General features: G+C 41.0%; 1 protein-coding gene and 1 long non-coding RNA gene across 3 annotated transcripts; one reads left to right on the top strand and one right to left on the bottom strand.

Moving 5' to 3' along the window:
* The first annotated feature begins 1,701 nt into the window (after positions 1 to 1,701).
* LOC103441146 (rust resistance kinase Lr10-like) lies at positions 1,702 to 5,632 on the top strand. Its single transcript, XM_070817826.1, has 4 exons — positions 1,702 to 2,518; positions 2,645 to 2,680; positions 4,135 to 4,161; positions 4,275 to 5,632. Exons 1-4 carry the CDS (start codon positions 1,780 to 1,782, stop codon positions 5,366 to 5,368), a joined length of 1,896 nt encoding a protein of 631 aa, XP_070673927.1. The 5' UTR covers positions 1,702 to 1,779; the 3' UTR covers positions 5,369 to 5,632.
* A 607-nt stretch (positions 5,633 to 6,239) lies between these two features.
* LOC103441145 (uncharacterized) lies at positions 6,240 to 13,551 on the bottom strand. 2 transcript variants are annotated; one of them, XR_001790660.2, is made up of 4 exons: positions 13,331 to 13,551; positions 7,276 to 7,372; positions 6,553 to 6,696; positions 6,240 to 6,461 (listed from the first exon to the last, which is right to left on the bottom strand). It is a non-coding gene; the product is annotated as an uncharacterized lncRNA (long non-coding RNA). The 2 variants fall into 2 exon arrangements; XR_530208.3 differs by having other exon boundaries at positions 7,276 to 7,368; positions 13,331 to 13,470.
* Between the last annotated feature and the right edge of the window lie 7,431 nt (positions 13,552 to 20,982).

Below are 20,982 nucleotides of genomic sequence, written 5' to 3'. Positions count from 1 at the left end.
TTTATTCAGGTTCAATGTGTCTTATTTATGTAGTTAAGACTGGTGCATTCAAGTTCCGCAGCAACGTGCGGGCATATCTGCTAGTTATTATTCTATTACTTATGATCTTTGTTTCAATATCTCTCTACTCTTCTCTTCCGTATGCATCTTCTTTGTTATTTCCTTTTCCTTTACCGTGCGTGGCATCTTCAGTTTATATGTCGTCTTCTTCGCTGAATTTGTCATAAACCCAAGTGGGCTGCAACTGCATTCAAGTTCTTTAGTCTCCTTCGCTGGATTAATTTCGTTAGTATATTTGTCATGTAGCAATCAATCCGGTTTCGACCTATATCAAAGCCCTGCAACCATGAGAATTCAAATCCGTAGACCAGTTTCATTGTCGATGTCTATGTAGGAAATGTTCATACTCTTTGTACCAGGTCATGATGTCAATAACTATAAGCTCAACACGGCACCTATCCCTCGAATCGGATGAGAGAGGAGCACTGGAACTACTGATTGTATCAATGCGAGGGGAACTATAGACACACACAGCTATGCGAATATCCAAGGGGTCATGAAAATTATAGGCTTAGGCAGTTCAATCGGATCCATATTTTTGAAAGCCAAGCTGACACCCCATCTGATATCGAGTTATGAACTTGAGAAACAGTACTAAATGAATTCTGGTCACTGAAGTCAGCGATCCGCATCGACTATATCGCGATCATCCTAAGCAGCATTGACAGTTCCACATGAATAAGTCGTGGTCTGGTGATACAAAGAACAATGATTTAATCTTTAAATTGTGTTCTGGCAACTTTAGGAACGACCAAAATCCACTTGTTCAAAAAGTGAGACGACAGGCGACAGTAATCTAGTCGTTTAAGCCAAAAATTGTAAGTGCAGGTTGGAAAATTGAAGGGAAGGTTCAATGGCCCTTAATTCTGTCCACATCCGAAAGACTTCGAAATCAAGTTGACCCAGTAATGCAGTGTTTCTACAAGTTAACACAAAGAAATTCTATCCACAAAACTTTGTTATATGAAGGGTATGGGGAGCTAATTTCCACAGTAGACAATGAAGTTCACAATTATCTGCTCCTCACCACTAGTCAACGTAAACGTAAACGTGTGGGACTGAGGAAAGCTATTTCTATGGAACTCGAATACTCCGTTCCTTATCGTGGTTGCGAGATGACTACTACCCTTTGCAGCAGGATGTGCTTTTAAAATGACTGAAAACGTTTTTGATGAAAAATATTTTTGGAATTAATCTTTAGTAAAGATGCAAGTAAATCTTGTAAAGTGCTTTATGGAAGAAGCACAAAACTGGTGTTTTTTGCAAAAAACACTTTAAGTGCTTTTGGAACCTAAAAATATTTTTTCTAAAAACGCTTTTAGTTATTTTAAAAGCACATTCAAACGAGTCAATAACCTCCAAATTTGAGTTTATGTTCTTATCAATTTATTCTTAGCACTCTAATTTATTTACTACGAATTACAAGCTGCGGTCGTTGTACCCTTTCGCAAAGGTAAGGAACAATCCTTTTGTCTTTTACTCACTACTTCACGTCTAGACCGATATTGAATATAGTATGTGTTTTTGACTTAGTAAATTTGGATTATTGTAATTTCGATGAAGTTTCTACTTTTCCACGTCAGAAATGAATCTCACTTCGAGGAAATGAGGGTCTTGCATATGCTTATAAGTAGTTAATGCAGTTCACAATCATCTGCTCCCAACCACAAACTGAGGAAGCTATTAGCGTTTGAAACCTCCGGTTTCCTCTCTCTCACCATGGCAACCATAAGAGTGCTACCCTTTACAGCTAGTTTATTCATAGTATTTCTAGTTGTTGGCTTTTTCTGTGTAGTTTGCAGTGCTAAGGATGATCGTCATCACTGTGCACCTTCTTCCTGTGGAATCATCCCCAACATAAGCTACCCTTTCCGACTGAAACATGACCCGGACAACTGTGGTGACCAAAGGTATAACCTGTCTTGTGAGCAGAATCGAACAGTATTGTACTTGTATTCAGGAAGATACTATGTCCAGGCAATCAATTATGATAACTACACAATCCGAATTGTGGACGCCAATCTTCGTGAGGGTGACTGCTCTTCAATGCCTCGTTATTCATTGGCTCAATTTAACTTCAGTAACGTATATAGAGAAAAGAATCCATATCGCCTTGTTTTTGTAAATAGGGAGCCTATAATTTTCATGACCTGTAAAACCCAAGTGAATTCTCCTTTCTATGTGGATACTGCTCCTTGCACCAGTCCTATGAGCAGCTCAGGTGGGCATGTTTTTGTTACGATTGGTGATTTAAATGCCTTAGATATGAGGGATTTGTGCCGTATAGATCTTACAGTTATGACATCAAGGCCTGGTGCAATGGACACCTACACAGACATCCACAAAAAGCTAGTCTATGGGTTTGAACTTTCGTGGTTGCAGATCAAAAGCAGATATCACGGGTTGAGTCTTTGCTCCATCGACTACGACACAAACAAAGTGGATTGTTTTTATAACAGTACGCATTTTCTTACATTTTTAAAAAGCAGTCTCCTTGTCCGGTTTGCTAAAGTTTTTTTTTTTTTTTTTTTTCATGTCAATATTCTTCATATGATCAATACTTTTGTTTTTTTGGATAATGCAGGTCCCATGCAGATGATCATTTACGACTACCTACTACGTAAGTAATTTTATAATTTTTTGGGTTCTTTAGAGAAATGTCCTTGAAACTCCTATTTTCCAAACAAAAACCCACATAATATTAAACATTCAAATAAAACCCAAAATTCAAATAGACTACCATGTAAACAAATATATAACCAATTATTACAAAATATTTACAACTTATGCCACAAAACCCTAATTATGTCAATAAATATTATCACACACCCTAATTATGATTAGCAATTAACCCCATATGGAAATTTTATCCTTCTTGTATCATAAATATTAGTAACATATATATATATATATAATATTAATTTATCCATATTCATAAACAATTATGGGTACATTTTTCATATGAAAAAGGAAAATCCTTTGTACAATCAGTTATTTTGCATCAAATAATATTGTTCGATAAAATAACAAACAATTAATATTTTATGTTGTAGGTAAATTATTTTACATACATTATTATTACATACATTAGACATTTTTTATTTGTTATTATATATGCGTGTTAAAAATAATTTATCTAAATTTATATGTAAAATATAGGTAAATAGTGCCCAAATTATATAGTAAAAACTAAACCAAGACAAATTATCACCATTAACATAAAACAGTAGATACATTACTTTACACACACACACACACACACACACACACACACACACATATATATATATAAGATTAAACAATAGGTAAATTATGTTGTAAGTACATTATGTTTGTAAAAAAAAAGGAAAATTGCAAGTAGTAGATATATTATTTTAAACCAAATTTCCTTTATTTATAGGTGAATTATTTGCATGCATTATTACATATATATTGGGCACATTTTATTACTAATATATATGTGTGCAATGATTCACCTATATTATTGTATAAAATATAGATAAATTTATTTTGAATCAAATAGCATTTCTTTTATTTTATAAGTAAATTATTTTGCATGCTTTATTACTGGGCAAATTTTATAGTGCCTTTTCATATTTTCATTTGGTAAGAAAATGACAAGATTAAATTAAAATTGTCTAATTTTATGCAAATTTGAAAAACAATTACAAAATCTTAAGGAAGGTGTAACATTAGTGTTTTTTTTTTTTGGCCAAAAGCATTAATATACAATTTGTTATGATATATTAATATGCAATGATTTTAAACATTAATGCATTTTTTTCATTAATCCCTCCCTTCAAATCTGCATAGAATTAAATGTATACATTAAAATCGTAATTAGGGGTGTTTTAGGCATCTGAAAAATGCAAAATGTGTAAAGGCAAACATAATTAATGAATTTGCTCATGTGGAGCCTAGTCATTGAGTATTATTCAGGTAAAAAGACTATGTCGGGTTTTATGTAAAGAAACTTGAATTTCAAGGGCTAAAGTCATATTTTCAGTAATGTTTTTCTTTTTACTGTGAACCCTTCCAAATAACCTCTCTACTTAATTAAATTTGGTTTTGCAGGTATCGTTTTCTGGCTTCTGGAAATGGGTGAGTATTTAGGATCTTTATTTTTAATTACAGAATGCATTTCAAATTTGAGACGATTCAAGGCCGCTTCCAAAGTTTCCTCTTCATTCTCATTTGATTTATTTCCATTACAGTAATATTGGCCCTTGGAGCAAGAACTGTAATCGGCGTTCCATGTGTGATTGTGTTATTAATTTATAAATGGAAAAAGCGGCACCTATCAATGTATGTCCTAATTGAAGAATTCTTACAAAGTCACAACAACCTCATGCCAATAAGGTACTCCTACTCCGACATCAAGAAAATGACCACAGGATTCAGGGACAAATTGGGGGAAGGAGGTTACGGTTCTGTCTACAAAGGGAAGCTTCGTAGCGGCCGCTTTGTGGGAATTAAGATGCTGGGTAAGTCCAAAGCTAATGGACAAGATTTTATCAATGAAGTTGGTACCATTGGAAGGATTCATCATGTAAATGTGGTACAACTAATTGGCTATTGTGTTGAGGGTTCAAAGCGTGCTCTTGTATACGAGTTCATGTCAAATGGATCTCTTGATAGACACATATTTTCTAAAGAAGGACCTGTCTCCTTGAGTTGCAAGAGAGCTTTTGAAATTTCACTTGGTGTGGCTCGTGGTATCGATTATCTACATCAAGGATGTGACATGCAGATTTTGCACTTTGATATCAAGCCTCACAACATTCTTCTCGACGACAATTATGTTCCAAAGGTTTCTGATTTTGGGCTAGCTAGACTCTGTCCAGTAGATGATAGTAGCTTAACGTTGACCGCAGCAAGAGGAACTATTGGATACATAGCCCCTGAGTTATTCTACAAAAATATTGGAGGTGTGTCTAACAAAGCAGACATCTATAGTTTCGGAATGCTACTGATGGAAATTGCAGGCAAAAGAAAGAACTTGAACGTTGCAGCACATTCGAGCCAAATTTACTTTCCTTCATGGGTTTATGACCAATTCAGCGAAGGAAATGACATAGAAAGTGAAGGTGCCACGGAAGAAGAAAATGAAATAACAAAGAAGATGCTTATTGTGGCTCTATGGTGCATCCAAATGAAGCCTAGTGACCGTCCTACTTCGATGAACAAAGTAGTAGAGATGCTCGAAGGAGAAATTGAGTGTCTTGAAATGCCTCCAAAGCCTTTCCTTTACCCACAAGAGAAACCTGTAGTGGATGATGAAGATGATTCAGAAACAACATGGTCATGAGGAGAGGACCATCGAAAGATGACGTCGAAGAGTCACAAATTTTAATCCAGGATGCTGATGAAATAATGTAGCCCAGTTAGTCTGCATGACGTCTGGGCATAGTTAATTTGGCTAGACATTTGTGCTTCCCCTTATACATCCAAGTTTGAATCTCCCAGCGTGATTTACAGTAGATTGATTTCCTCAAATAAAAAGAAAGTTTGTAGCAGTAATCGGGGTTATATCCTATAGCAACGTAATAAATTTTCATTTATGATTTCTGTACTTGTTTTGTCAACACATTATGCTTCTCCTGTTCTTAATTAGGGCCATCTTTTTCTTCCTTATGTTATTTTATTATGCTTTGCTATTCCTCATTAGGCACTTGTTGTGGGTTATGATTTAAAAACAATCAAATAAGTTGGCTTAGAAAGATGGACGGGAGATTTTAAGCAATGGGGAATAATTTCCTCAGAACAAAACAATATTCAGGAACAGAGCATGCTTCAAGGTGGATAAACCTTTTGTTTTAGACTTTACTAGGAAGTTGGCCCACGCTTCGCTACGGGTTTTGAAACTATTATCCACAACAGACGTGAATAAATAGAACAGAAAGATGCAATACAAAGGCAACACGAATGGAGTCACCCTAAAATGAACCAATGCAGATAAACACATTTCACTAGAGTAAATCCAACAAAACCAGAAATCAATACAGGCATCTCTAAAGAATTCAAATAAACAAGAGATGGGTGAAGTGAGCTGATAAGCAGTTTGGTTTTCATTAATTAAGCTGACATCAAGAGCCACTGTACAATCAAGATGATGAACTTAACTCTGTTTACAAAAGTTCTAATCGCAAAATATAGTCTGCATAAGAAACATAAGCGGCATCCAGTTGTCTGTGCGCACAACATGACAAAATACATGTCCTGCAAACTCCATTGTAGTTTTAGCAGTTGGCAAAAAATTCTAAAAACTTTCTTACGGTTCTTGCAGCAGCTAAGCTTTCAAGTGGAATGACCAAAATAAATTACGTATCTATGATCCCTTGTACCAGTGTATCATTAAGATCTTCACAACTCATTTCTTCTGGGAATGAACATCTTCCACACTGAAACGCAAAACATAAATCATCATTTAATAATTGCTGTTGCAATAGATGGGATTTAGTTATTCGGGTAAAAAAAGGTATTGTAAATTACCCCTCTTTGATCTTTCATTTGCGATCTGCTTCTGAGCGCACTGATGAGAATTTTGTCTGCGGGTTCAAATTTGGGGACAACCAATTTGCAGAATTCCCCATCTATTCTTGCTGAATTAGCAGACTTTGCTTTCAACAAACAAGTCTGGGTGTAACGAGGAAAAATAAAACGGGAAAATTGAAATTTCAGATAAAACATTTAAACATAAAAAGGAAACAAATAAACAAAACAAAATGAAATACCAGATAAAACACTCAATTAAAAATAACTAAGCAGAACAAAAAGCCAATGACAAAAAATATGACCATATGAAGCAAATCCAAAGCACACCCCAGAATCTTAATAAAGACATAGAAATAAGAAGCAGCTTTCAAATAAAAAAAAAGACATAAAACTAATTTAATAGTACCTCATTTAGCATGTGGGGGATTCAAATTGGATGTTCATAACTAATAATATTTCACACAAAGTGTTTACAAATAGGTAAACTGTGTCCTAAATCAAGTGTATATCGTGTTGGACTCAAACCGAACATTAACCTGCAAAATTAAAGTTAAAATGTTTTTGTTTCAAATGATCTGATACCTGAGAATAGAGAAAGATATATGGTAGTAGAGAAAGGCCAAAAAGAAGAAACACCCATTCACTAAACCACCCCTTCAAATCAACACACAGTCAGCATGCAGAGAAAGATCGCTTTGGACATAAAGATTAACATTTTACCTGCAAGCCCACTGTCTGAGATAAACAACACCAAATCATTGTATCCCCTTAGAAACTAAACAGGATGCTCCACCTTGACCCAATGACCGAAGACTGCCTTCAAAAAAATATGGGGGCAATAAGACATATATTAGATAAAACAATAAAATAGGTTATAGAGAATATGTTGGAAAATAGGCACTGGTTGTATACTGAAATCAATCATTACAACCCCTCTGGCTCTAAAACATTGAAGATGAAATATCTGCAGTAGTTTGGAAGCCTGAAACTCCACGCAGAAAGTAGATTAACGTGGGTCAACTACATCTTCATGGTCAGTCTAATTTCTAGTAGCGGAGATGAGGATGCTTCGTTGGATGTGTGGGCACACGAGAAAGGATAAGATTAGGAATGAGGATATCCGGGGTAAAGTAGGAGTAGCCGAAATTGAAGGAAAGATGAGAGAAAATCGGTTACGATGGTTTGGACATGTGCAAAGAAGGCCTACTGACGCTCCGATTAGAAGATGCGACTATGGGACAGAGGTTCAGGGCCGAAGGGGTAGAGGAAGACCTAGGAAAACTTTGGAAGAGACCCTAAGAAAAGACTTAGAGTACTTGGATCTAACGGAGGACATGACACAGGACAGAACACAATGGCGTTCTAAGATTCATATAGCCGATCCCACTCAGTGACTTGGATTTTCCAAGTCTCCAACCGAGAAGTTTTCCTCACTCGGGAAATTAAGGGAACACTACCTCAACCTACATGCTCCACTCACAAAGCTTCAACATACAAGCTTCAACAAAAGAAAATTCAAAGAACTTAGCGAAGAAGGCTTTGGTGTATTTAACACAATACGTTGAAATGAAGGAAAGTTTATTTATTGATATCCCCGATAAGTTACAAATATGTACATATACTTGAGTCAAAATAAACAAACAAGAGGGAGCCTTCACAAAGGTTGCTTAGGAGAAGTCTCAGCAGTCGGTAGAGCCCCAGAAAGAGAAGGCACCGGAGGGGGATCATTCGGAGCCTCAGTACTGGACAAAACCCTAGAAGGAGGAGGCATCAGAGGTTGATCATTTGGAGCTTCATTACGCGGTACAGCCCCAGAAGACGAAGGCAATAAATGCCTTTGAAACAAACCCACAAATCTCTGATGATCAAGTAAAACCTGACCATCAGATTCCTTCATCTGGTCAAGCTTCCTCTTCATGTTTGTAGCATAGTCATGTGCGAGCCGGTGCAACTGTTTATTCTCATGCTTGAGCCCTCTAATCTCCTGTTTGAGACTCATCACTTCAGCTGCCAATGATTCAACTTGGCGGGTTCGAGCAAATAGGCGTTGGGCCATATTAGACACAGAACCTGCACACTGAACACTGAGAGCCAGAGAATCCTTAACAGCCAACTCATCAGACCGTTTAGAAAGTAGTCTGTTATCTTTGGGAGTGAGAAGGTTCCTGGCCACTACCGCAGCGGTCATATCATTCTTCATCACGGAATCCCCAACGGTAAGAGGACCAGTAGGGGAGACGAATGATGGGCGCCATATGTTGTCTGGAGAAGGCGGGGCTGCCTCTTCAACAAGGTTCAAGTCAAAACGACGATCGGAGGGGCCAGACATTTTCAAAGGTGTTGAAGAGAGAAGAGGTCGGACAAATCAAGATCTTAGAAGTGCAAGAATGGAGCTTCTACTGGTGGATATTCAAGTGTGCTTTGGAACTTAATGTCAGCCCCTATAAAAATCTGCACTCGACGAAGCTTCAGAAATCGAAAAGGCGCCTGCTCAGAAATCGAAGAGGCGTTTGCTTTCTCAAAAGCTGGGCTGCTCAGAGACCACGAGGGTCGATCTCAGAAATCGAAGAGGCGTTTGCTTTCTCAAAAGCTGGGCTGCTCAAAGACCACGAAGGCCGATCTCAGAAATCGAAGAGGCTTGCTTTCTCAAAAGCTGGGCTGCTCAGAGACCACGAGGGCCGATCTCAGAAATCGAAGAGGCACCTACTTTTCCAGCCTTGTCAGCACCTGTCACACGCACACTCAGCTTTGCGGAAATTATGGGCATTATGTCGAAGATTTCTGGCGAAGTAGAAAGCACATGAATCGTACTGTTCAATCACCCACTTCCCACACGCAACAGTAACTCATGGGTACCACATATAACTTTGCCAAAGTTCTCTGACAAAGTTGAGACACGTGAAGCTTGCAGCTCCCGCTACATCGCTCTGACCAAGAAGGGTAAAAGAATTGCAAAGAAACAACACTAACAAAGTTTAGACACATAAATTTTGAAGGTCTAGCTACCATATTATTACCCACAAGGGTAAAGGAACAGTACCACTGCTGGATAATTGGAAAGTCCCGGTGTGTCAACCTCTGTGCTTCGTGGCAAGGTAGACTAGCAAACATGCCTAACATGCCCAACCTTTACTCACATTCGAGAAAACAATCCCAACAGGATTGCTTGCTCCAAAATCGAAGAGGCACCGCCCTCCGAATCTCGAGAGCCAGACTCCCAACATGATTACTTTCTCAAAAATCGAAGAGAGGGTAAAGGAACAGTACCACTGCTGGATAATTGGAAAGTCCCTGTGTGTCAACCTTTGTGCTTCGTGGCAAGGTAGACTAGCAAACATGCCCAACCTTTACTCACATTCGAGAAAACACTCCCAACAAGATTGCTTGCTCCAAAATCGAAGAGGCACCGCCCTCCGAATCTCAAGAGCCAGACTCCCAACATGATTACTTTCTCAAAAATCGAAGAGAGGGTAAAGGAACAGTACCACTGCTGGATAATTGGAAAGTCCCTGTGTGTCAACCTCTGTGCTTCGTGGCAAGGTAGACTAGCAAACATGCCCAACCTTTACTCACATTCGAGAAAACACTCCCAACAAGATTGCTTGCTCCAAAATCGAAGAGGCACCGCCCTCCGAATCTCGAGAGCCAGACTCCCAACATGATTACTTTCTCAAAAATCGAAGAGACACCGCTCTCCGAATCTCGAGAGCCAGACCCCCAGCAGGATTGCTTTCTCAAAAATCGAAGAGGCATCGTTCTCCGAATCTCGAGAGCCAGATCCCCGACAGGATTGCTTGTTCGAAAACCGAAGAGGCACCACTTTCCCAACTTCAAGAGCCGGATCTCCTTGGATAAAGCTTGTCTGTAATCTTCACACGCAACATCAGCTTTCCAGATACCACAGACCACTTTTTCAAAGTGCTCTGACAGAGTTAAAACATGTGAAGCTGGCAGCTCCCACTACCGTGCTATGACCAAGCAGGGTAAAGGAATATCATTATTACTTGATGTTAGGGAGACTCCTATATATGTCGACCTCCATCCCGAACGGACAGGCAGACCTGCAAAAATGCTCAACCCTTTCTCTTATCTGAGAGGGCACTCCCAACAAAGCCTTTCGAAATATTCAGCTTTCTTTCCCCCCGATAATACCTCTGTAAACAAGCTATACTAGAGCAAGAATATCTCATATCATCAGGGTTAAAAGCAAGAGTATCCCATATCATGCTTTTTCCCTGTCTTTTCCTTTGGCCTTGTTCTTACCTGCAAGACAAGGAGAAAGAGAGCAATCAGTTAGCACTTGGAATCAAGCTTCCAGCCAGGAACTGACTGCCTGGAACCCCTTACCTGATTACTTACCTGCCATTGCTCTCGAGTACTCATCTTCAACATCTTATGCTTCCAGGGAAGATACCGCATCTGCCTGAGGAACAGATAGGGCAAGTGAGAAGGATACAAGGAAGCATGTGGAGACAAGCGTAACAGCACACGTGCCGATACATCCACTACTCTGTCAAAAGCAAAAGTATCCCATATCAGCAGGGTCGAACGTACTCTAGATTTGATGGACTTGTTTTGACCCTCAAATTCTTCAGTCGGCCTTATACTCTGGAGGAAACCAGAAAACCCTCCAGCCCGGTTCAAGAATAAGCCTGTGGAAAGTTACTTCTTCAAAAGCAAAAGTATCCCATATCATCTCTTCTCATTTTTCTTCTCTTTATCCTTCATGCTGCCTGCAAGATAGGGAGAATGTGAACAATCAGCCGGAGCTCTGATTGCTTACCTTGTCTGTCACCTCTTTCAGCAGATCCCCTAGCCCGGCGACTTGGGGGACTCCTACTACATGGTTTGTATCGCGCTTGACCAAGCCTGAAACTACAAGTAAGCTTCAAGTGAAATTGATACATTACCTTGTGCATCTCCACTAGTTACAGATACCACCCCTGGATGGAAGAAGAGTACTTCCAGAGAAGATGCCACATCTACCTATGAGACAGATAAGGCAAGTCAAGACGATACCACACTCCGGTACTTAGAAGTTTCGTGGTTACGAGATCATTCTCCCACAATATTTCCTAATGTCATTTGTACTAAATCATTCACTTGTACTCACTAAAGGAGAGCTTGAACCTATGTACTTGTGTAAACCCTTCACAATTAATGAGAACTCCTCTATTCCGTGGACGTAGCCAATCTGGGTGAACCACGTACATCTTGTGTTTGCTTTCCTATCTCTATCCATTTATATACTTATCCACACTAATGACCGGAGCAATCTAGCGAAGATCACAAAAAGTGACCGTTTTCGCTACCTAGGATCTATCTTGCAAGAGAACGGAGAATTAGATGGAGATCTCAACCATAGAATACAAGCTGGATGGATGAAGTGTAAGAGTGCACCCGGCGTGTTGTGTGACCGTCGTAGGCCACTGAAGCTCAAGGGAAAATTTTATAGGACGGCAATAACGCCAGCGATGTTGTATGGCACAGAATGTTGGGCGGTGAAGCATCAACACGTACACAAAATGGGTCTAGCGGAGATGAGGATGCTTCGTGGGATGTATGGGCACACGAGAAAGGATAAGATTGGGAATGAGGATATCCGAGGTAAAGTAGGAATAGCCAAAATTGAAGGAAATATGAGAGAAAATCGGTTCCGGTGGTTTGGACATGTGCAAAGAAGGCCTACTGACGCTCCGGTTCGAAAATGTGACTACGGGACAGAGGTTCAGGGCCGAAGGGGTAGAGGAAGACCTAGGAAAACTTTGGAAGAGACCCTAAGAAAAGACTTGAGTACTTGGATCTAACGGAGGACATGACACAAAACCGAGCGCAATGGTGTTCTAGGATTCATATAGCCGACCCCACTTAGTGGGAAAAGGCTTTGTTGTTGTTGTTGTTGTATAAGGATTCGACGTAATTATGGAGTGCCGGTTGTCGACTACCTGACGCCCTCCCCCTCCTCCTTTATCCGGGCTTGGGACCGGCAATGTAAGATAAACTTACGGGTATAAAATAATTGAAGTGCAATACGCGCCAATAACCATGTATCAGTAACAGAGGAAACATATGGAACTAATTTCAGGAATACACAATACAGGGGCGTTACAAAGCCCAATAAAAAAAGTATCTTATCATACAATTTGGTGGAGCAAAAACTAAAACTACCAACATCAATATGCAGTGTTTGTCATAAAACAACAATTTCATATCCATTACCATTATCCTCTAATGCTCTGAGCAATCTTAACGTTGGCCTGCAAATTATTCGGCCCCTCACATGTGGAGGTATTATATGCTTATTTTGTCAACCAAATCGAGATCATTAAACCTGAGTAAATTTCCACTTAATTAAGTTCTAAACACTTTAGTTAAATCTTAAGTTAAAAAGAGCAGTTCAATTTGACTAAAAATACATAAAGGAAGAGAGAAAGAACAAAGAGTTGTAGAAACCTGTAGAATGATACTAAACCTGCAAGTTGAATCAGAAAAATATTCAAACAAATCAAAAAGATTCACACGATCAGTAAATTAATAAAATAAAATAAAAAGGAAAATGCATATAAGTTCATTGGAAATTAAACGTGTGAATCAATATTGCTATAAAATTAGCTACAAAGCTAGGTATATTCACACTCAACCAAATTAAATGGAGAACATATAAGTTTACACACAAGAGTTTCACTTCTTACAGTTTACATAAAAAGACTCCATAACGTTTTGTCATCCATAGACAAAGATGTGATCATTTAGAGAGTGATTACTTAATACTTACCCAGTATTCTTCATCCAGTGTGGTCTCTCGTGCAACAAATTGTCCAAATTCCAACTTTTTATCTTGATCTAAATCTTCATCTGATGGTTGCAGCCGGTCAAATTGCAGATCAGAATGCTTTGATGGTTCACAGTGAGGAATAGTCTGTGTTGGAAGCTCTACTGACAGTTCTTCCATCTTCCTTGGATGGAAGAGAGGAGAGACCCACACGGTGAGAGAGGGAGAAGAAGGAGAGGAGAGAGAGAGGTAGTGGATCTGATTATGGGCGACAGACAGAGAGGAGACGGGAGAGCAAGGTTTCTGAGAGAGAAATGGAGATGGAAGCAGATCCCTAAAATCCCTTGTCTCATCTCACCCTGTTCGTCGCAGGAATCTCCTGGCGGACGAGCACACAGCTCCCCTGGGAGAATGGCGTCGGTTGAGGGTATCTGTCGTACTTCTGCTTTCTTCTCGGGCTCGCTCGGGCAAGCCTTTGTCGGGCAGATCTTGGTCGGGCAAGACACACTTCGGGCAAGGCTCGTCGGGCAGTTCTGAAAGAGAAGGACAAAGTTAATTTGAAAGGGTGCCTTTGTGGGGCCTTAGGTGTAGGCCTTAAGGCTCACAATCAAGATTAACTTTGTCGTGCTCAGGCGTGCCACTGCCATCTTCAGTATGGCAGATGTTGAATGGGTGTTAAGCTTTGATTGAATATGTATACGCCCGAGAAACCAAGTTAGATATAACAGGTGCCTTTGTGAGGCCTTAGGTATAGGCCTTGAGGCTTCCTGTCAAACTAAACCAGCGCTTGGATGTATCATATTTGGTCTTTTATGGTTGCCAGAGTCTTATCACTATTATACCTTTGATTATCTGAATCCAAGAGGTAGGACGAACCCAAATGAGTGCCTTTGTAGGGCCTTAGGTATAGGCCTTGAGGCTTCTCATCAGAGTTAATCCTTATACTCGGACCAACTAGACCGCAACATGAAATGAAGCTAAATAGATGCCTTAGTGGGGCCTTAGGTATAGGCCTTGAGGCTTTCTATCAGAATTCACTCCATGCTTAAGCCTTTTCTACGAATCAAGATATAATAGCAACAAAACGGAGAAATAGATTGATTACTTGCGCCCCAAGTAACTTCGGACTTCTCGCTTATCAAGGATTGTCGTGGATGGGTTGAGTCCACATAGAGTTCTTTTTTATGCCTTGAGGCCAATGACTTTTAAACTGATCTTTAAATTACATGCCCGCGGGCTTAAGACTTAGATCTGATTTGAACTCTGACGCGATTCAGATCGGATTCAAGTGCTGAAGACTCATTTTCATTATGACTTTGCTAGAAATAACTTGTATATAATTGGGAATATATAACATGTTATTGTGCTTTTAAAAGAAAGAAAAGACAAAGACAGAGCAAAGATAGTCGGGTAAGTTTGAACCTTATCGACCAAGGCTGAACTTCTTACAAAATCTATCTTTGTGGCTCTGTCAGAGGTCTGAAAGCTTTTAGAGGGGTTGACGGGGGAGAAGAGGATACAAAATGAATCGATACCACCATGAACAAGGTAGCAGAGCTATTACAGGGGTTTGGGAAGGTTTATCCCGAATGGGATGAAGGCTTGTGCTGACTACAGCTTCGTTGAAGGCAAATCTGGCTTGAGCAGAGTTTTGGCTTTTGTTTGTTTGTTTGAGTGTCCTTAATTCTGTCTTCTCTTCCTCCTTTTATAGACGACTTCAGCTTGGGTTCCTGTAGCAATAGCGGTGCCCGAATGCGGTTTGGTGATGACTCACTAGCTTTTTTACATGAATGCCACCAATAAAGTACTTTATTGGGCTGTGTAGTGACTGAATAGCCTACCCCCTGTGGTCTTTGAGCAGGTAAGCAGGTGGCCTTTGTAACTTGTGCCCAGCCGAAAGCCTCTTTCCTGCCTCCTAAGTTTTCCTCTGGGCCTTGGGTTTGGGCCGACTTTCTCTTTGGCCCAAATTTCAGATTTTATCCCAAACAGTGCCCCCTTCAATTAATGTTAAGGTTGGGATCCCAAGCGCCAACATTAAATGAATAACAGCATGCGTGCCCTTTGAGCTTCTTGCAACCTTTAAACTGCCTTCTGGTTCTCTATAAATTCTGGCTTTGGAAACCCTTTTCAAATCATCACCTCTTCTTCATTTTGGTCTTCACCCTTCATCCACCTTGAATCCTTCCGTCTCCCCACTGAGAAATGGGTTCCTCAGGTTTTGAGTGGAGTTTCCTGAAACTCCCCTTTCGTGAGAAAAAAGAAAGTTTTCACCTGATGATTGCTACCTCCAACACCTTTGGTCAATCACCCCTCTACCTCCAACACCCTTGGTCAGGCGGTTTCCTCTTGATGACTGATCTTCCCACAACTTGTGGTGATAAGTCGGGCTTCATCATCATACATGGTGAAGATCTTGTGGGAGGGTCCTCTACCAAGCTCATGTTGGCCGCACAACCCGATCACCTGATTGGGTTTCAACCAAGAAGATAACGGGAAACCAGTTGAAGACACCAACACTTTCAGAGAGGATCAAATGTAATACATAAGATTTGGTATCTTGTAATCTCATCAATTTGTCGACATGAAATAAGTATTTTTATCTATTTCTGCATCTCTGCCTTCTTTAAATGTTTGGATGAACAAAATACCGTATGTGAATTTCTAAGGTCCGTCTCACTCTGCTCCCTCTTCGATATAGCAATCCCTAACATCCCATAATGTAGGACAATATTTCTTCAAGAATTTTGCATTAATAGGGTGTTTCTGCTCATTGCCTTCGAGGTCTGCTAGATAATATCCTCCTTTGTTCAAAACCCGACTAATAATAAAAGGACCTTCCCATGTCGGGCTCCATTTCCCGAAGCCACGCAGCTGAGCGCCTAGCGGGAGGACCGCTTTCCACGCTAAATCTCCTTCCTTAAAAGACTTTAACTTCACCCTTTTGTTATAAGCTCGGGCAACATCAATCTTTCCTTCTTGAATCTGGTTCAAGGCTTCAATTCGGGCTGCATCCAGATCTTCAATACCTTGACACATGGCTTCGATATATTCTGCACTATGCAACCCAAATTGGTTTTGAATTCTTACGGAACTGACGTTGATTTCCATAGGAAGCACTGCATCTTGCCCGAAAGTCAAGGCATAAGGAGTCGTGCCTGTCCCCGCTCTTTTAGAAGTCTGGTATGCCCACAACGTGTTCCCTAGCATCTCATGCCACCTTTCTGGACTATCAATCACCATCCTTTTAATAATGTTGACCAAGATCTTGTTGCTAGCCTCTGCTTGCCCATTTGACTGAGGGTAGTATGGACTGGATTGGATCATCTTTATTTTGTACTTGCTTGCAAACTCTTCAACCTCCTTTGAAATAAAAGATGGCCCACGATCCGTTACTATAGTTTCAGGCACCCCATACCTGTGCAGGATCTTGGTCTCAATAAAATTCTTGACCACGGCTGAAGTTATGGATTTTACTGCCGATGCTTCTACCCATTTGGTGAAGTAATCCGTTGCCACAATTATGAAAGTATGTCCCTTACTAGAGGCCGGATAAATCTGCCCGATGAAGTCCATTGCCCATCCTCGGAACGGCCAAGGCTTGACCACTGGATTGAGAGGTACTGATGGTACGTGCTGGAGAGGTCCATGTCTCTGACATTCTTCACATCCGCGGGCATAGGACTTACAATCTTTTTCCATGTCGGGCCAGAAATAACCATACCTTCTGAGTAGCCATCTCATCTTTGTTCCCGCTTGATGTGCTCCACATATTCCCTTATGTACTTCGGCCATTACTCTCATGGATTCCTCTAGGCCTAAGCATTTTAATAGCAACCCATCTGGGGTCTTTCTCAACAGATTTTTTGTCCACAAGACATACTTGGTTGCTTGCTGCCTGTTCTTCTTACTTGTGGGTGAAGAAGGATCTTTCAGATACTGAGTAATAGGTGTCCTCCAATCTTCCACCTCGGTCTTTAGAACCATTACATCCAGACTGAACCTCCGATCTAAGATAGAGGGAAGGTTTCTTGTTTGGATCTCAACATCAACACCATACTTCCTTTCTTGCATTGGCACTCCTGAAGCTAGTTGCGCCATTTCATTGGCTGCCAAGTTAGATCCCCTAGGAATGTGATTGACTGATATCTCAGACTCCCACAAACTCAGCAGTTGTGTTGCTGCCATATAGTACCCTGCCATAGTGATATGTCTGCATTTGAACTCACCATTTAGTTGATTTATCACTAACTCTGAATCACCAAAGATCTCTACTTCAGTTGCCCCCAAGTCCATCAGGATTTCCAGGCCGATAATCAATGCCTCATACTCCGCCCGATTATTGGTATTTTCTTGATAATCAAGTAGGAAGGAATAGTAATGATAAACCCCTTGAGGGTTTATAATCACAATTCCAGCTCCTGCTGCCTTCTGAGTGTAGGATCCATCGAAATATAACTTCCAAGGTGTAATCCAAAGACCTGCTACTCTCCTTATCTCTTGCTGGATCTAATCTTCTTTGCCCGAAACATCACTTCTTGGTGGGATCCATACATTAGCAACTTCTAAACTTCCCGGGATATTGATTTCCTCGCTTTGAGACTCCTGATGTTCGGTCAGGAAGTCAGCAATTGCCTGGCCTTTGACTGCCCTCTGGGGTATGTACTGAAAACTGAATTCTGATAATGCTAGAATCCACTTCCCAATCCTCCCTGCTAACATAGGTCTTGACAACATATACTTTATCACATCTGTTTTGGCGATAATGTGCACATGACAAGGTAGCATGTAATGCCTTAGCTTGCTGGCAGTAAAATATAGAGCCAAACACAGTTTTTCCACCGGAGAATATCTTGTTTCTACCTCGGTCAGAATTCTGCTGAGGTAATACACAGCCTGCTCTTTTCCTCCTTCATTATTCTGGGCTAGTAGACTCCCAATTGATCTTTCCGATGCAGAAATATATAGTTTCAATGGCTTTCCCCTTTGAGGTGGCACCAGCACTGGTGGGGAAGTTAAGTAAGCCTTGATGCTATCAAATGCCTGCTGGTGGGTTGGCCCCCACTCAAAATTCTCCCTATCCTTCAATCTCAGTAGCGGAGTTAGTGGCTGGATTTTGCCCGCCAAATTGGCAATGAATCTCCTTAAGAAGTTGATTTTACCTAGCAATCTCTGAAGCTGTACTTTGTTGGTAGGTGGAAGTGACTCTAATATTGCCCGAGACTTATTTTTGTCCACCTCCACACCTCTCTGATGCACCAAGAATCCCAAAAAATTGCCCGCTCTTACTCCAAAAGCGCATTTCTTTGGATTCATCTTCAACTTGTGGATCCGCATCCTCATCAATGCTTGCTTGAGGTCCACGAGATGCTGTTCTTCTGTCTTAGATTTCACCACAATCTCATCGATATACACCTCCATGCTTTGGCCAATTAAATCATGAAAAATGGCATTCATTGCCCTTTGATACGTGGCGCCTGCATTTTTGAGCCCGAATGGCATGACCAGATATTCATATGCCCCCACATGACCAGGACATCTAAAAGCTGTCTTATGAATATCCTCTGGCGCCATCTTTATTTGATTGTAACCGGCATTTCCATCCATAAACGATAAAACTTTATGCTTTGCTACAGCATCTATGGATAAGTCAGCCATGGGCATGGGATATTCATCCTTTGGTGTGGCGCTATTAATATTCCTATAATCAACACAACACCGTACTGCTTTTGTTATAGCTTTTAAAACGGGTACAATGTTGGCTAGCCACTCTACATATTTGGCTGGTCTAATAAAGCCAGCTTTCACCAGCCTTTCAATTTCTTCTTTGACTTTTTCTTCTATCTCCTTTGACATCCTTCGTGGTGCCTGCTTGACAGGTTTATATCCTTCCTTGATGGGCATTCTATGTTCCACCAAGGCTGGGTCTAATCCTGGCATCTCGGTGTAATGCCAAGCAAAACAATCTTTGAATTCTTGCAAAAGAGAGATAATCTTGGCCCGATCCTCAATCCTTAATAAACCGCTGATTTGAATTGGTCTCGGATCCTCTTCTGTGCCTAGATCAATAACTTCCAATGGATCCTGGACTTCTGGAGGTGGCTTATCAGGTTCTGCACACAAAAATTCAACTAACTCCGGGTTCTCGGGCAGACCGTCTGGCTCGTCTATATCGTAGACGCATTCGGCCATTTGAATGGCCTTATCTAACTCCTCTGTGCAAGATTCTTCCTCATTTTCCTGCTGGCTGGTAGAAACTTTCCCCTGCCACTCTTGCTCTTCTTTATCCAAGAGCTTTTCTTCCTGTCTTCTTCCCTTTCCATACACCAACAGTCTTTTAATCAGGGATCTGACTGCCATGACCTGATCTTTCTTCTTTTGTTCGATCATTGATGGTATAGAGAGTTTGGTATAAGACAGGGTCTCTCCCACTCCTCCTTGGTAAGGAGCATCCCTTGTTCTAGAAGCTTTCGGGCCGTCACCTTGGTAGGGCGGCCGTTCTCATCAGCTCCTAAACATTTCAAAATTCCCACGTTGGGATTGTAGAAATTTGCTTCTGCAACATTAGCTGAGGGGAGGAACGGCCGTGATTCGGCCTCTACCAACTCCCAAAAGCTTGATCCTTCAGTACTTGCCTCGTGGTATACAGCCACTTGTTGATGAAGAGTAGAAGGTATGGCTAAACTTTGATGAATCCAATCTCTTCCAAGTAGGGCCCCGTAAGTGGAAGTGCAGTCTACTACAAAGAACGCCAACATTATTTTCTTGGACCCCAGATCTACCTCCAAAGGTAATATCCCATGAGTCCTGGTGATGGCACCTGAAAAGCTCGAGACTGTAAGGTTTGTGGGAATAAGATCTTCAGTGCTTCTCCCCATCCTCTTCATCTGCTTGGCTGGCAATATGTTAACAGCAACTCCTCCATCAATCAAAATTCTTTTGAAAGGTACACCTTCCAGATGAGCTGAAACGTATATAGGCTTCAGGTGGTTGGCCAACGAAATACTTGGGCGGCTGAACACCATTTTATCTGTGTAAATCCGTAGGGGACCACCTTTAGGTACTTTTGAGGATTCAACCTTGCCTGAGTCTTCCTCTGTAACTACCTCCACATTGACGTGAGCCATCATCGGCTCAGTTGTTAAATAATCACCTTCCATGGCAGCGGGCTGGTCAGGCATGGCGCCAAACATGGCGGATAATACATACGTCATGTTGATGTGGAAGTTGCTGGGTTCGAGCAAGTCCTCCTTCTTGCTCCCAATGTGATCCATGAACTCGTCTAACCAGGCCATTGCATCGGCTGGTAGTAAGGGCTCTGGTATCCCTTCCTGTTGTGGTTGATTCATGTCTCCGTACAGCGCTTGCTTTGGAACTTCACCAAACGGATCCAAAGGCAGAAAGGTTGGTCTCCTCTCAGATGCAACAGTTTCCTCATGGGTGGGCCCTGGCCTCCAACCAGGTGTTGGCATCATAGTCAGATCTTCCTGAGCCCTTCTTAAGATCCTATACTTGCCATGATGTTGGCTTTGTGGCACATGATTCCCCATACCCTCCGTCTTGCCGTTGGCCCTTTCTACTTCCTTCTTACTTCGCCAACGAAGCTGACTACTACTTCCAGATGTTGCCCTCTCTGGCTTTTGATTTTTTGAGGCTTC

The sequence above is a fragment of the Malus domestica genome, chromosome 02 (genome assembly GCF_042453785.1).
Source record: "Malus domestica chromosome 02, GDT2T_hap1".
NCBI classification, from domain to species: Eukaryota; Viridiplantae; Streptophyta; class Magnoliopsida; order Rosales; family Rosaceae; genus Malus; species Malus domestica.
This window is presented reverse-complemented; position numbering and strand designations above follow the sequence as displayed.

Coding starts and splice junctions, on each gene's coding strand:
- LOC103441146 (XM_070817826.1), top strand. CDS start 1,780: ATGGCAACCATAAGAGTGCTACCCTTTACAGCTAGTTTATTCATAGTA. Junction 2,681..4,134: donor CATTTACGACTACCTACTAC/GTAAGTAATTTT, acceptor TTGGTTTTGCAG/GTATCGTTTTCTGGCTTCTG. Junction 4,162..4,274: donor TTTCTGGCTTCTGGAAATGG/GTGAGTATTTAG, acceptor TTTCCATTACAG/TAATATTGGCCCTTGGAGCA.